Source organism: Doryrhamphus excisus, linkage group LG21, assembly GCF_037039965.1.
Source record: "Doryrhamphus excisus strain RoL-2023G ecotype Guam linkage group LG21, RoL_Dexc_Guam_v1.1, whole genome shotgun sequence".
In the NCBI taxonomy this organism is placed as follows: Eukaryota; Metazoa; Chordata; class Actinopteri; order Syngnathiformes; family Syngnathidae; genus Doryrhamphus; species Doryrhamphus excisus.
In genome coordinates this window covers 5,215,134-5,230,302 of record NC_136377.1, presented here as the reverse complement: position 1 = coordinate 5,230,302, position 15,169 = coordinate 5,215,134, and the positions used below count along the sequence as shown (strand labels likewise).

General features: G+C 39.2%; 1 protein-coding gene across 2 annotated transcripts in view; it reads right to left on the bottom strand.

The window, feature by feature from the left end:
• galnt10 (polypeptide N-acetylgalactosaminyltransferase 10) overlaps positions 1-15,169 on the bottom strand; it is a 127,595-nt gene that overhangs the window by 18,917 nt on the left and 93,509 nt on the right. For both annotated transcript variants that reach the window (XM_058086511.2, XM_078787785.1), the window contains exon 4: positions 12,897-13,063. In XM_058086511.2, coding sequence (XP_057942494.2) covers positions 12,897-13,063 — 167 coding nt within the window. The remainder of the gene's footprint in view (positions 1-12,896; positions 13,064-15,169) is intronic.

Sequence of the window (15,169 nt, the reverse complement as noted above, 5' to 3'; positions counted from 1 at the left end):
ACACAGAACATGTGTTCTACACATGGTACAATACACCACAAAGATTAGACAATCGTCTTTCATCAGAAAAAAAAAAATTCTACCCTTTTCTGTTCTTTAGAAATCCGCAGTAGAACATAGGTAAGTTTTAGCAAAATATCAGTTCTCAATAAAAAAAAAATGACACATTTCAAGCATAACTTTCACTTTGACACAAATTTTGTCATGTATACCGTATTTTCTGGACTATAAGTCGCACAAGGCCAAAAATGCACAATTACCGTATTTTTCAGACTATAAGTTGCACTTTTTTTCATAGGTTGGCTGTTCCTGTTTGGTTTTGTTTTGGTTAAGTAGTTTGTAAAATAAATTACCCATAAAAATGCGACTTATACTCCAGTGTGACTTATGTATGTTTTTTTATACCTAATTATTCATTTTTGGCCTTGTGCGACTTATACTCCGGAGCGACTTATAGTCCAGAAAATACGGTAATCAACTGAAAAAAGAATCGTTACCGTCAAAATACCGTATTTTCCGGACTATAAGTCGCACTTTTTTTCATAGGTTGGCTGTTCCTGCGACTTATACTCCAGAGCGACTTATAAATGAAAAAAGTGTTTATGTTACATAAACACTGGACACCTTTTGTGTTTATGTTTATTTTTTGTGTAGCTGAATAACCATTGTGTTAGCATATCTTACACCTATTCAGCCTGTTCTCTATTCTTTTATTGTTAGAACTTGCCTTCCAAGAGGACGTAATGTCTGTTTTGGTTAAGTAGTTTGTCAAATAAATTACCCATAAAAATGCTACTTATACTCCAGTGTGACTTATGTATGTTTTTTTATACCTAATTATTCATTTTTGGCCTTGTGCGACTTATACTCCGGAGCGACTTATAGTCCAGAAAATACGGTAATCAACTGAAAAAAGAATCGTTACCGTCAAAATACCGTATTTTCCGGACTATAAGTCGCACTTTTTTTCATAGGTTGGCTGTTCCTGCGACTTATACTCCAGAGCGACTTATAAATGAAAAAAGTGTTTATGTTACATAAACACTGGACACCTTTTCTGTTTATGTTTATTTTTTGTGTAGCTGAATAACCATTGTGTTAGCATATCTTACACCTACTCAGCCTGTTCTCTATTCTTTTATTGTTAGAACTTGCCTTCCAAGAGGACGTAATGTCTGTTTTGGTCAAGTAGTTTGTAAAATAAATTACCCATAAAAATGCTACTTATACTATAGTGCGACTTATGTATGTTTTTTTCTACCTAATTATGCATTTTTGGCCTTGTGTGACTTATACTCCGGAGCGACTTATAGTCCAGAAAATACGGTAATCAACCAAAAAAAGAATCGTTACCGTCAAAATACCGTATTTTCCGGACTATAAGTCGCACAGAAAATACAGTGGGTAGAAAAAGTATACATAAGTCGCACTGGAGTATAAGTCGCAATTTTTGCAGGTAATTTAGTTCACAAACTACTTAACCAAAACAGACATTACGTCGTCTTAGAAGGCAAGTTTCTCCGGGTACTCCGGTTTCCTCCCACATTCCAAAAACATGCTAGGTTAATTGGCGACTCCAAATTGTCCATAGGTATGAATGTGAGTGTGAATGGTTGTTTGTCTATATATGTCCTGTGATTGGCTGGCCACCAGTCCAGGGTGTACCCCGCCTCTCGTCCGAAGACAGCTGGGATAGGCTCCAGCACCCTCCGCGACCCTCGTGAGAATAAGCGGTAGAAAATGAATGAATGAATGAACAACATAACAACATAATCTATTTTGTTTATCCAAGCAGTCTCCATTGGACTAACAATAGACGTGTCAATTAACTTCCAATTACAATGAGAGCCAATAAGACAGCCACGGCTTTTCTTTTCAACTCGCTGTGTTTCTTCCCACAAGGCCTGGCGCATTACCAAAGAGAGAAGCTGCTAATTTATTCCCTCCAAAATATTCGGCTTCTCCTGTGAACTCAGTCACATATTTTTTTTTTTTTCCTCTTTCTGGCTGCCAGGCTCCGAAGCTGCTTTTCTGCAACCGTCATTAAAAAAAAAAAAAGAAAAAAGAAAAAAAAAGGATGCCATGGGAGCGTCTGTGATGATATAAGCCAGTCTGGAGGGAATTTAAAGATCCCCCCCATCCGCCCCCTCCTCCTCCTCCTTTTCCTTTCACGCGAAATACACACAGCTTTAAGAGCGACCGAGGCAATGAAGAGAGATGTCGTACACATGCACTTTTGCAGTCGTCGCGCAAAGTGATGAAAGCCGTATTTTGATAAAAGGAGAGGACAATTTCTCAGCCTTGAAGCACAGTCGCATGTTTACAGCAGGAGAATTCTGACTGAGGTCGTCTTATAAGGGTGAGGATGCTCTGTTTGTTTTTAAAGCCTGCTTATCCGCATGTTGACATGTACGATTTCACCCAAGTCACAGACACGATTAGACAATGATAAGTATTTCTACTGGGCGGCACGGTGGTCTAGTGGTTAGTGCGCGGACCTCACAGCTAGGAGACCAGGGTTCAATTCCACACTCGACCATCTCTGTGTGGAGTTTGCATGTTCTCCCCGTGCATGCGTGGGTTTTCTCCGGGTACTCCGGTTTCCTCCCACATTCCAAAAACATGCTAGGTTAATTAGCGACTCCAAATTGTCCATAGGTATGAATGTGAGTGTGAATGGTTGTTTGTCTATATGTGCCCTGTGATTGGCTGTGCCCCGCCTCCCGCGCAAAGACAGCTGGGATAGGCTCCAGCACCTCCTGCGACCCTCGTGAGGAAAAAGCGGTAGAAAATGAATGAATGAATGAAAGTATTTCTACTCTCAGCATCAGTTCAATTTCCCCAAGGTTGTAAAATTTGGACTACCATAAAATTCCGGACTATAAGCCGCTACTTTTTTTTCCCCAAACTTTCAACCCTGCGGCTTATTCAGTGATGCGGCCAATTTATGTAATTTTTCTAACGGCCGCCTGGGGCTCTCGAGTAGAAAAGGTAAGATTAAGACCGGTGGAATATATATGCGTCGAGGAAAGACTGCAACTTCTTGTCTTGTGTATAAATTAAATTAGCGTGAACATACCCTCATCATGGAAAATGCAAAAATAAATGCATATGACGCCGCTTTCAAGCTAGTCCGATAAAGAAGGAAACAGAGCTGCTGCAGGTAAAACTTGGCATAAACAAAAATCGATGACTTCAGTTCAAAGGAGGAAGATGAAGACGGCTTACCGTGATTTTTTTACCAGTATGTTCTTTTACCAGACCTGTTATACTGTGTTGCTATTGTGTTGCTAGCGTGTTGTTACCATGTTGCTACCGTTTTACTGCCGCGTCACAGGCACCCTTTGTGAAGAAAGTTAGATTATTATTATTGTTAAGTTATATTATTTGAAAATTCTCTCTGTGTACCGTCTTTCTTTGTAAATATGTTTACATGTTTTAATGCGGACAAATGCGGCCCATTTTGTGTATGTACAAAATGGGTTTTCCTCTAAAAATGTAGTGGGTGAGGCTTACAATCAGGTGCGCTCTATAGTCCGGAAATTACGGTATATATATAATTTGGGGGAAAAATTAGCCTGACGTCATCAAATTACTCAGCAAAAGCAAATACCCTTTTTTGAATCGTCGTCATGCACAATGTAACACAAGAATCTACACAAGATCTTCTCTGAAGAAGTTGTGTTTTTGCATCTTTTTTTGGGTCCCTTGTTAGGTCGTACGATTTGACACAGGATGTCAGTAAAAATGTCACCAAACTGAATTTTATCCAGTATTTAAGGATTAAGTTAGAGTTCGAGTCATAATCTATGTCAGCAAATTTTGCAAAGTTTGCTTTTTCTTTGGCTCTTTGCATCTTTATCTGCAACGTAGCACCACCATCAACAATGGATGAAGAACGTTGTGTAACACAGGAAGACCGTTACGGCGTCTGTGTAAGGGAATACTGGGAATACTGATACTAGGATGGAGGGGATGAAGTAAAATCCCAACTTTCACCCTGTTTTGTGTTGAATTGTTGAAATGTGTGAAATCAAACATAACCCTTTATCCCTTTATAGGGCAAGTATAGGGTTTCCCCATGTCTCAGCAAGGCAACAGAGTCATGTGACTTTCTCATGCCAATCAGCCAAGATCAGACAACGTCACAGGAAGTGACATCATGGGCTGTGATCAGAGTATCAAACTTCCTTCTTCATTCAGAAGTCGGAAATTGCAATTTTCTGACGCTTTGCACCCAAAACCTGAAACTTTTTTAAAAAGTAAAAAGAGAAAAAAATGTCTTCTTAAAGCCCCCAATAACACTGAAGGATTGAATTTTTTAATTATTATAATTATTTCAGTGAGGGCCCTATAGGGGGTTATAAAGGGTTCTGTGGAAAAGTCCTCCGTGGATAATTGCCACATCTTCTGTTCTAGCATCTCCGTGTGAATGAAGCTCTTTTCTTCCCTATTGCCATTAATTAAGGATGAGCATTTCTATTTCATATAAAAACAACTAATTAAAAATCTGAACAAACTGCACGGCCACCAGATTGGACTGACATTTTGGATTAGAGCTTGTTCAACTGGCAGGACCTAAACAGATGGCAACAGTCATGCTATTTGATCATGTCAAAGTACAGTGGAAATCAGTGCATACAGAAAAAAAAAACACTATCCAGTTCTAGCAGTAACTGCATTACTGCTGCCAAAAAGTGGGAAACCAAATTGAAGTGGAAGTATTAGCCAAGGAAAAAAATCAAGTGACTTGAGAGGCAGACCAGTAGCAACACAGTCACTGTTAGTCACTGTTTACACGACCACTGCTGATGTTGTGTTCCCTCTAAATCACTGCCGCTGACTAACGCTGTAAAGAAAATATCCCTGCGGGCTGTGTTAGTCCTTCAGGGAGTCATTGCAGCCTGCCAAGCTCGGGACCAGCATGAGGAAGGTCTTAGGACTTGTTCTTGTCTCTTTTTGTTGGAGAGCAAGGATGGTGAAATAAATGGAAAAGGGGACAACAGTTGAAGTCAAAAGGGTTTGTGATTGAATATGGCCTATTATTAGTAAAACATGCATACTAAAGTCATTTTTTATCTTTATTTAAATTTTATATATATATATATATATTTTAATGTATAATATTTAATTATTAATAATTTAATAAATAATTTAATTTAATTATTTTATAAATATATTATTATATATTATTCATTCAATCATTCATTTTCTACCTCTTTTCCTCACAAGGGTCGCGGGGGGGGGGGGGTGCTGGAGCCTATCCCAGCTGTCTTCGGGCGAGAGGCGGGGTACACCCTGGACTGGTTGCCGGCCAATCACAGGGCACATATAGACAAACAACCATTCACACTCACATTCATACCTATGGACAATTTGGAGTCGCCAATTAACCTAGCATGTTTTTTTTTTGGAATGTGGGAGGAAACCGGAGTACCCGGAGAAAACCCACGCATGCACGGGGAGAACACAGAGATGGCCGAGGGTGGAATTGAACCCTGGTCTCCTAGCTGTGAGGTCTGCACGCTAACCACCAAACCGCCGTGCCGCCCTATTATATATTATATATATTTTAAAATATATATATTTTTATTATATTAAAAAAAAATCGCTATAATAATAATGAGTCCTTTCCTTGATTTTTGTCCAAAAACTCAGCTCTGAACCCTGACATCCCTTCCTGTTCACCTGCCATACAATTCCCCTTAGGAACACATTTATAGTAACACACATGAGTGTTATTTGTGTCGTAAAATGGTTTATTGACTCATATTATGTCTACTATATCGGGTAATACGAGTGTAAATGGTGACTACTAGTTGGAGACCCTTGACTGAGGAGCACTCATTGTCGCACACACTTTGTCAGAAGAGCTTTGAGCTCAGAGGCCGGCTGTGACGGCGCTGCGTTTAACACCTCCATGGACGCACAGCGTGTCCGATATTAATGCACCGCCCAGAGTGGGCTGCTTTTAGCTTTAGCGATAGCGGATATTTCACATTCACGTTCATGTTCGAAATGCCGTTGACAGATAAAAATATTTTTCTCTTGCTCCAATAACTTCTGCCTGAGCTTGCATCGTAAACAGAGAAGCAGAGCTTGGGGAAAAACAAGAGTGTATCGCGCCTACAGCGACGCCCATAAAGAAGCCCGCTCCTCTGTGACATCACAAAGTAACAGTTTAGGCAACACCTTCTGAAACGGAGTGTTTTAAGCCATCCCAAACTTCTTACAGGGCTCACTTCCAAATGCGCAAACCTCATTATCTGAAACTTTGGCATCCCTTAACATGAGAATACAACATTATAATGACATTTATAGGTCAGAAAAGTGGAAAAGTCAACCATCATTTCCACAAAGCCTTTGTAATTCAGATGGCCATCATGCATCACGTCACACACAGCGTCACATCTAACTGCGTAGATCCGCTATACGTCCAAAACGCTCCCCCATGTCCTTTTTATGCGCTTAGATGAGATGAATAAATCTTTCTTGAGTTATATTTAATCTGAATCACTTCTGTTAAATGATTCAATGGCTAACAAGAGTGGGAAAAGGCGAATTAGGATGTATCCACACAGGGATATAAAAAGGAAGCTCAGGGATATAAAAGCTCAGTTTTATTGCCAACTTAACTTATTGTGGCAGTTATTGCCTCAGCAAAGCAGACACGGACGACTGAAGCGTGTGTCGTTAATATTAAAACAACAATCATAATCCAGTATCGAGCTTATTTTCCCATCTTTCCTGATTGATTCGTTCGGCATGCTCCAGGGGAAGACCATTAAAACATACTAATACTATACTAAATGCCACGAGGCGAAACGCCGCCCACTTGGCCTTTTTCTTTTCTCCTTGCTCATTTTATTCTCTGTTGCTTAATAGTTAAACTTGCATTTGTAATTGTTTTGCTGTTAAAATGGCCCCCATTAAGCTGGCAGTGACTTCCACAATTACGAATACGAGTCCTTGGGGAACAGATCCTGTTCTTAATTTAAGCTTCAATTAAATAGAAACAATAATAACGATTGCAAGGATGTGTTAGGTTATTGCGTTTGTCCTCAAAAACACCCGGCGAATTGGAGAATGAAATTCTCCAAAAGAAAAGACTTAAAGTTGGGCTGCACGGTGGATGAGTGTTTCGCACGCAGGCCTCACAGCTAGGAGACCCGACTTCAATTCCACCCTCAGCTATCTCTGTGGACTCTGGTTTGCTCCCACATTCCAAAAACATGCTAGGTTAATTAGCAAATTGTCCATAGGTATGAATGTGAGTGTGAATGGTTGTTTGTCTATATGTGCCCTGTGATTGGCTGGCCACCAGTCCAGGGTGTACACCGCCTCTTGCCCGAAGACAGCTGGGATAGGCTCCAGCTCCCCCCGCGACCCTTTAGTTTAGTTAGAAGTTTAGCCAGGAAGATGATAACTTTAAATTTTTAATCCCCAGACAAGCAAGCATTTATTAAAAGGCAGCTATCCAAATACGGCTTTCATCTTCCATCTTTCCTCTTAACAGGTGCTAATGAAGCATCCCCAGAGAGCAGTTCTCAATTTCCAAAATATACTTCAATTATGAAGGAGACCGAGGGAAAAAAATCAACAATTGCTTAAAAAAAAATGCTTTGCTTGGTGTCCATCTCTTTTTATCCTGAGGCCATGGAAACATGATGACACTAAAACAGCCTCATAAAACTAAAACTAGGACATGGAAAAGTCATTTTTTTTGTATGCAATGGAATTTGTAATATCATCCTTTGACATGTACGATAATTATTGGCCTAATATCAGCATAAAAATCTATATTTAAACCAATATTAAATTTTTTTTTATTATTATTATTTATTTATGTGTATGTATGGTTTATTCATTCATAAAACGCACACCGATCAATGAACTTCCTTCAACCTTTCCAGCATTTCGGATTTTTTTTGTATGCAATGGAATTTGTAATATCATCCTTTGACATGTATGATAATTATTGGCCCAATATCAGCATAAAAATCTACGTATATTTAAACCAATATTTTTGTAATTTTTTTATTATTTTTTGTATGTATGGTTTATTCATTCATAAAACGCACACCGATCAATGAACTTCCTTCAACCTTTCCAGCATTTCGGATTTTTTTTGTATGCAATGGATCATCCTTTGACATGTATGATAATTATTGGCCCAATATCAGCATAAAAATCTACGTATATTTAAACCAATATTTTTGTAATTTTTTTATTATTTTTTTTTATGTGTATGTATGGTTTATTCATTCATAAAACGCACACCGATCAATGAACTTCCTTCAACCTTTCCAGCATTTCGGATTTTTTTTGTATGCAATGGAATTTGTAATATCATCCTTTGACATGTACGATAATTATTGGCCCAATATCAGCATAAAAATCTATATTTAAAACAATATTTAATTTTTTTTAATTATTATTATTATTAGTATTTTATGTGTATGTATGGTTTATTCATTCATAAAACGCACACCGATCAATGAACTTCCTTCAACCTTTCCAGCACTGCCTATTTGAGAGTGTTTTCTTTTTAAATTTAGGACAGCTGCAATATCAAATGCCAGAATTTGAAGATTTTTACCTGCTGCAAAAATTCATAGTAACGTTCAAGTGCGCGAGTGTATCGCTTTATTATCTTTAAAGTTAGGATGGGAAAAGTCTAGAGCAGGGGTGGGCAAACTATGGTCCGGGGGCCACATGCGGCCCACCATGCGTTTGAATCCGGCCCGCTAGTTGCTTTCTAAGTATTTCAACTTTTAGCATAGAAACTGGTAACATGACTTGCAAGTCAGATGTCTTATTTAGTAAAAAAAAAAAATTTAACATTAAATTACATAGTTTGATGTGGTCTAATGTTGTTTTTTTTTTTTAAACCAATATTTAAAAAATGCTATACATGTGTTCATTCCACCACAGGAAATATGTCATGTTACATGTATCGTATCGACCAATATCGGCACCGGAAATTAAGAGTTAAGACAATATCGACATATCAGTTTTCGGCCAAAAAAGCCAATATCGGAATCCCTCATAATGATACCATGTGACACATTTAATATTGATCAGAACTGGATAAAACAGACAGAACCATGCGACACATTACAGTATAGAAGTGGAAAGTAGATAGAATGTGTGTTATTTTGGAGAGTATAAGACAAGAAAATACTGGAAGAATGTCAATGACACTCGAAATATTCAGATGTTATGTTGGCTTGTCATCAAAGTGGAGACTGCGGACTGTTAATGTTTATTTTTGTCATTTCTAGTAACCTTAACCCAATGTAACTGTTGCAATGGCGAATGTGCTCGAACAGTGAGCACCAAGCATGGTTTCGACTCAGGACTCTATAGACTATATATTTCTATACACGCCACCAAGGCAAACGTGATTGGATTGTCTCTGGTCAGCTTTTTCCACACTGGGACCGCTCAAGTCCTTTCATCAACACTCCTGAACAGGTTTTCTACATCCTGTCCCTGCTGCTCCGACATGTAAGATGACAGATGCCGTGACAAGGAATGCGCTGAGAGGACTAGCACATTAGCCCGAGCTAACCTTGAAAGGATCTGGGAGGGGGGTGTTTGGGAAGCTGACGGCAAGGTTCTCCCTGCAGGGAGAGCGAGGCGTGGATAGGATCCCTGTACGGGTTGAAGGAAATTCAATTCCAGCCTAATGAAGAGTGAACTGACCTCCTCTTTGCTCTCCCAGGGTGGAGCTTGTCATACCTGGGCGAGGTGGCTTATAGCGGGTCTGACTGGTTTTTTGTGCCGAATTCCTTCAACAAACAGTTTTTTCCATTTCGGTCACACGTGCACACTTCCAACATCGTATATCCGGTTAGGATGGGTGTATTAGCAACTTCATGCCACCTAAACTAAACTCAATTCTTGACATCTGCTAGAGTCAGCAACTTACGTGCATAGAAAAAATACCATTCAGTGTATTCAAACTAATGTTCCTCTATGCAGGTAGAACTTACACAGTACTACTTGGGGAGATAAAAAAAAAAAAAAAATCTCCTCAGCTTTCAAGAGGGCCTACATTCATGCCTACACTCCAAATAGTTCAAGGACAGCTTGACCTTACCTTACCTTACCTTGAGTGTCACTTTTTTAGGTGTCAAAAATAATCTTTATGATGGCTGTTGTTTGTTGAATGCCAGGGTGAATAATAATAATAATAATAATAATAATAATAATAATAATAATAATAATAATAATAATAACGGCGGTCGAGTGGTTAGCGTGCAGACCTCACAGCTAGGAGACCAGGGTTCAATTCCACCCTCGGCCATCTCTGTATGGAGTTTGCATGTGGGTTTGCATGGGTTTTCTCCGGGTACTCCGGTTTCCTCCCACATTCCAAAAACATGCTAGGTTAATTGGCGACTCCAAATTGTCCATAGGTATGAATGTGAGTGTGAATGGTTGTTTGTCTATATGTGCCCTGTGATTGGCTGGCCACCAGTCCAGGGTGTACCCCGCCTCTCGCCCGAAGACAGCTGGGATAGGCTCCAGCACCCCCGCGCCTCTTGTGAGGATAAGCGGTAGAAAATGAATGAATGAATAATAATAACAATAATATAATAACAGTAATAATAATATAATAATACTATAATAACAATAACAATATCATGGGAAAAAATGATAATGTCTCACAGCTGGCCTGGGAACGCCTTGGTGTCCTCCCGGTGGAGCTGGAGGAGGTGGCCGGGGACCGGGAAGTCTGGGCTTCCCTACTAAGACTGCTGCCCCCGCGACCCGGACCCGGATAAGCGGAGGAAAATGGATGGATGGATGGATGGATCATGGGGAAAAAAAGTACACTTTTTCCCTGATTGATTACCACAACTTCAAAAGCTTCAAGTAAAGTTGAAGCAGTGAGCGGAGGCGAGAGATTAGCCGTGAGAGCTGCAACATGGCAGCCAGCGGTCGCAGTAATAACTTGACTCTTGATGGATCAGGAGCTCAGATTTAGGAGCTTTGGCCGCGTCAGCCCGGGAAAAGATGGACCGACTACGACACAGCCGACGCATATGATGACCTAAATGGGACAAGGTAGAAGACGATGGACGGACACTGACTAAAAAGGGACTGTAAGGATTATTTTCAACAATGAATAAATCAGTTTTTTGTCATCATATAGAAAAATGAATTCTTGTAACATTATGGCATGTACTCGTAAAATCATTCAGTCTATTTGTACCAGTGGGGGGAGGCGGGACCAGCTGGAGAGTGCATACACGGAGTGGCACACAAGTTTGTTTTCGTGACAGGCCTACTTGTGACATTACCATGTTTTTTCATAAAACAATGACTCTTTTCTTGTGGCATTTTGATTTTTTTTTCTTGTTATATTATGACATATAAAGGTTTGCCCATTTCAGTATGACTTAGTATAGAGTCATCTCTTTGTCTCATCACAACAATAAATATTGTAAAATTATTTTTTTTTTTCACAACACCATGACTTTCTCCATTTCTTTGTTTTAAAATATTAGGAACATACTGTGAAGTTGTAAAATGTTTCTTGTCATATTACAAGATATATTTACTATATGTTTTACAACATATATTTACCTCCTTAAATATATATATATATATGTATTTTTTTTTTGAGTGGCTAGCCCGCCACAAGTTTCATCTGAGGGTAGCAACAAGGGATGGGAGGACCTGCTAGCTAATACAAATAGATGTGTCTCTCCTGTGTCCGCTTTCATGGCTTTAAAAAAAAAAAAAAACTTAAAAAAAAATAATAAAATGTAAAAAAAAAAAAAAAAAAGTAAAAAAAAAATTTTTTTAAGGTTTTTTTTTTTGTGGCTCGCCCGCCACAATTTTCCTCCAACGTTAGCAACAAGGGATGGGAGGACCTGCTAGCTAATACAAATAGATGGGTCTCTCCTGTGTCCGCTTTCATGGCTTCAAAAAAAAAAAACTTACAAAAAAAAATAAAATGTAAAAAAAAAAAAAAAGTAAAAAAAAAAATTTTTTTTTAAGTTTTTTTTTTTTTTGTGGCTCGCCCGCCACAAATTTCCTCCAACGTTAGCAACAAGGGATGGGAGGACCTGCTAGCTAATACAAATAGATGGGTCTCTCCTGTGTCCGCTTTCATGGCTTTAAAAAAAAGGAAACAAAAAAAATTAAAAAAAAAATGGAAAATAAAAAAAAAAAAATTTTTTTTGTGGCTCGCCCGCCACAATGTTAGCAACAAGGGATGGGAGGACCTGCTAGCTAATACAAACATAGATGGGTCTCTCCTGTTTTTTTTTTGTTTTTTGAGACAGGGGACTCTTTTGACCCTTCTCCGACATAAAATCTTACGTTTTTTGTCTTAGTATAATTTTTTTTCCACTGCACTAGTCCATCACAGCCTGGTGACATTACAACAATCTTTTCTGTGATGTTAAAAAAAAACAAAGTCCCCAATTTTCCCAATTTTATTACTTTTCTAATATTCTACGCCTAAAACTCCATAATAAATGACGTCGCACATAGACTATGAGCTCTTTGACAGAACCGTGGTTGGTACTGATAACATTAATAGGGATCCAATTGAGCTAGAGTTAATACACAATTCCTTCCAGGTCTTTCCAGGTGACAGAAAGAGAGTTTCGGGTGTTTGCATGTTCTTGTGTGAGTCAGTGTTCTGCTCGGCTGAGTCGCTTGTGCAAAGCAAGAAAGCGAGCGTAGGCGAGAGCGACTGAGGAAGGTAGCGGGAGGGCGGAGAGTGAAGAGAGGGCAAGCTGATATCTATTGAAAACACATTCATATTCCAGTATAAACATTGCAAGATATGATTCCAAGTTGTTGTGGGTGGAAACAGAAGGAGATTTCATTCCGATGGCTTCTGGTAGAGCATTGGCAGGAAACAGACGTACCTTTGTCGCTGAAGTCGTCCACCAGGATGACCTCGGCGATGAGCTGCGGAGGAGAGCGGTTGAGGACGCTGTGGACCGTCCTCAGCAGAGACGACCAGCCCTCGTTATGGAACGGGATGATGATGCTGGTGTTGGGTAGTTTCTCAGCGTACAGCTTTTGTTTACAGCTACAGAAAGAAATACAAATAGTTACCACGTACTGCCTTAAAAATATTCTTGGATGTGTAAATTGCACAGTAATGGAACAAAATTGGAAAACAGTTTTTTACAGGCAGTGCAATAGACGTTTCAGCCTTGGACATCATTGATAAAGTTGGTTAAATGTAAGTTACACTGACAAATATCACATAATTACAGTAAAATCATCTTGGGGCAGGGGGGCAAAAAAAAAACAAGCTGCTTCCCACATTGAGGTCAGCAAGTAGCGGCAAAGCGCTGAAGGCTGAACGGTGACAAAACCAGGGCAAGTCCGCTACTCTTTGCAGGACAAATAGCGCTGCTTAAATGTTTATTTTCAGCACTGTGTCTTTTAATGAGTCAGCTTTTTTTCTGACAACATTGCTCCGCCAACAAAACTTCCTGTACTGTCACACTTCTTCACAGATGAGGACTTCGATGGGAAGTGATAATAAACCCTGTCGGGAAGAAATAGGTTTCCCGGCAAAGTACAGTATGTAGTGTGACGTATACAAAATGGGAGGGATCGACCACAAAAGAATAAAAGATTATACTCCAACTATACTCCGTTTAAAGGGTTAAGCTTCCCCTCTAAGTCGGGAATGAAGAGGATTTTTATTACTCAAAAATATATTGAAAGACAAGGCATAAGTACATAGTATTGTGGTCACTAGAGGTCAGTTATATTACAATAATGAGACATTATCTTATGTTACATTACTGTCACTTTCAAAAATGTTTCCTCCCATTCCATGTGGAAGTGGTATGTTTTAGGTTTCACAACCCTTCTTAAGTTTAGAATAAATGAACGTCAAGGGAAATTCACTTATCGCGGTTGGTTCTGGAAGCAACTTAGCAAGATAAATGAGGGATTCAAGAGTTTGAAAATCATAAGATGTTCGCCAACTGCACAACCATTCATTCAATCATTCATTCATTTTCTACACCCTGGACTGGTCGCCAGCCAATCACAGGGCACATATAGACAAACAACCATTCACACTCACATTCATACCTATGGACAATTTGGAGTCGCCAATTAACCTAGCATGTTTTTGGAATGTGGGAGGAAACCGGAGTACCCGGAGAAAACCCACGCATGCACGGGGAGAACATGCAAACTCCACACAGAGATACCCGAGGGTGGAATTGAACTCGGGTCTCGACCGCCGACTGCACAACCAACTCAAGAAAAAGCAGTAAAACACAAAAAAAATGCAAATGCAAAATTCCAACAAATTGACAATGCCTACAAACTATGGTCAAAATACGAACAATTATAGCAAATGTTAAGAATATGGTGATGGTATTGGCAATTTATTATGATTGTGGTCAGTATAATCTGTGAATTTCTATGCGAAAACCTCACCATCTTTTGGAAAACCACACTCCATTCAGTTTCCAAAAGTTGCAACCACAATAATAATTACTTTTCAATCTTTGGACTTTCACAAAATCGTTGGGTTTAGATCAAATCGATTATGGCTTGGCAACAAGACTAAGTTAGTTAGATTCTTTAATGATCCCAATGGGAATTCTGGAAGTTTGCGAGAAAAATAAATCACATTGAAAGACAATAACTGATAGGGTTGTAGTAAAAATGATACAAAATAATAAAACTAAAAAAACTAACTTTTTACCACACCATATAACTCAACCATCAACATACTTTTTAAAGTATACTTCTTATTTTAAACTTAATTCCTAGTTGCGACTAATGAAAAAAGATTCTCCCGTTTCACGGGAGGAAGCCTAAGATGTGTCCCAGTACATTCCTAAAAACATCTCTGCGCCAGTTGCTGCTTTTTCAACCTTGCCGAAGACGAGCTGGGAGATTCTTTTTTTGATGGAGTGCCAATCTTTGAGATAACCTGCTCGCTGCAGTCTTGGCTGCGGTTTAAACCTGCAGTCCTCTGTGGCCTACATCCATTCACAAGTAACTGCTCATGTTGACTCTGGAGGATTTATTGTGTTGTAGAAAAATTGCCATTTTGTCCGAGGGTTATTGGGTACAAACTGGGAACATTTGAAAGCAAATGTTTTTCTTTTTTTTTGGCTGTATGTTGTTGCACGGTCCGTAAAACCTGTTCATGTGA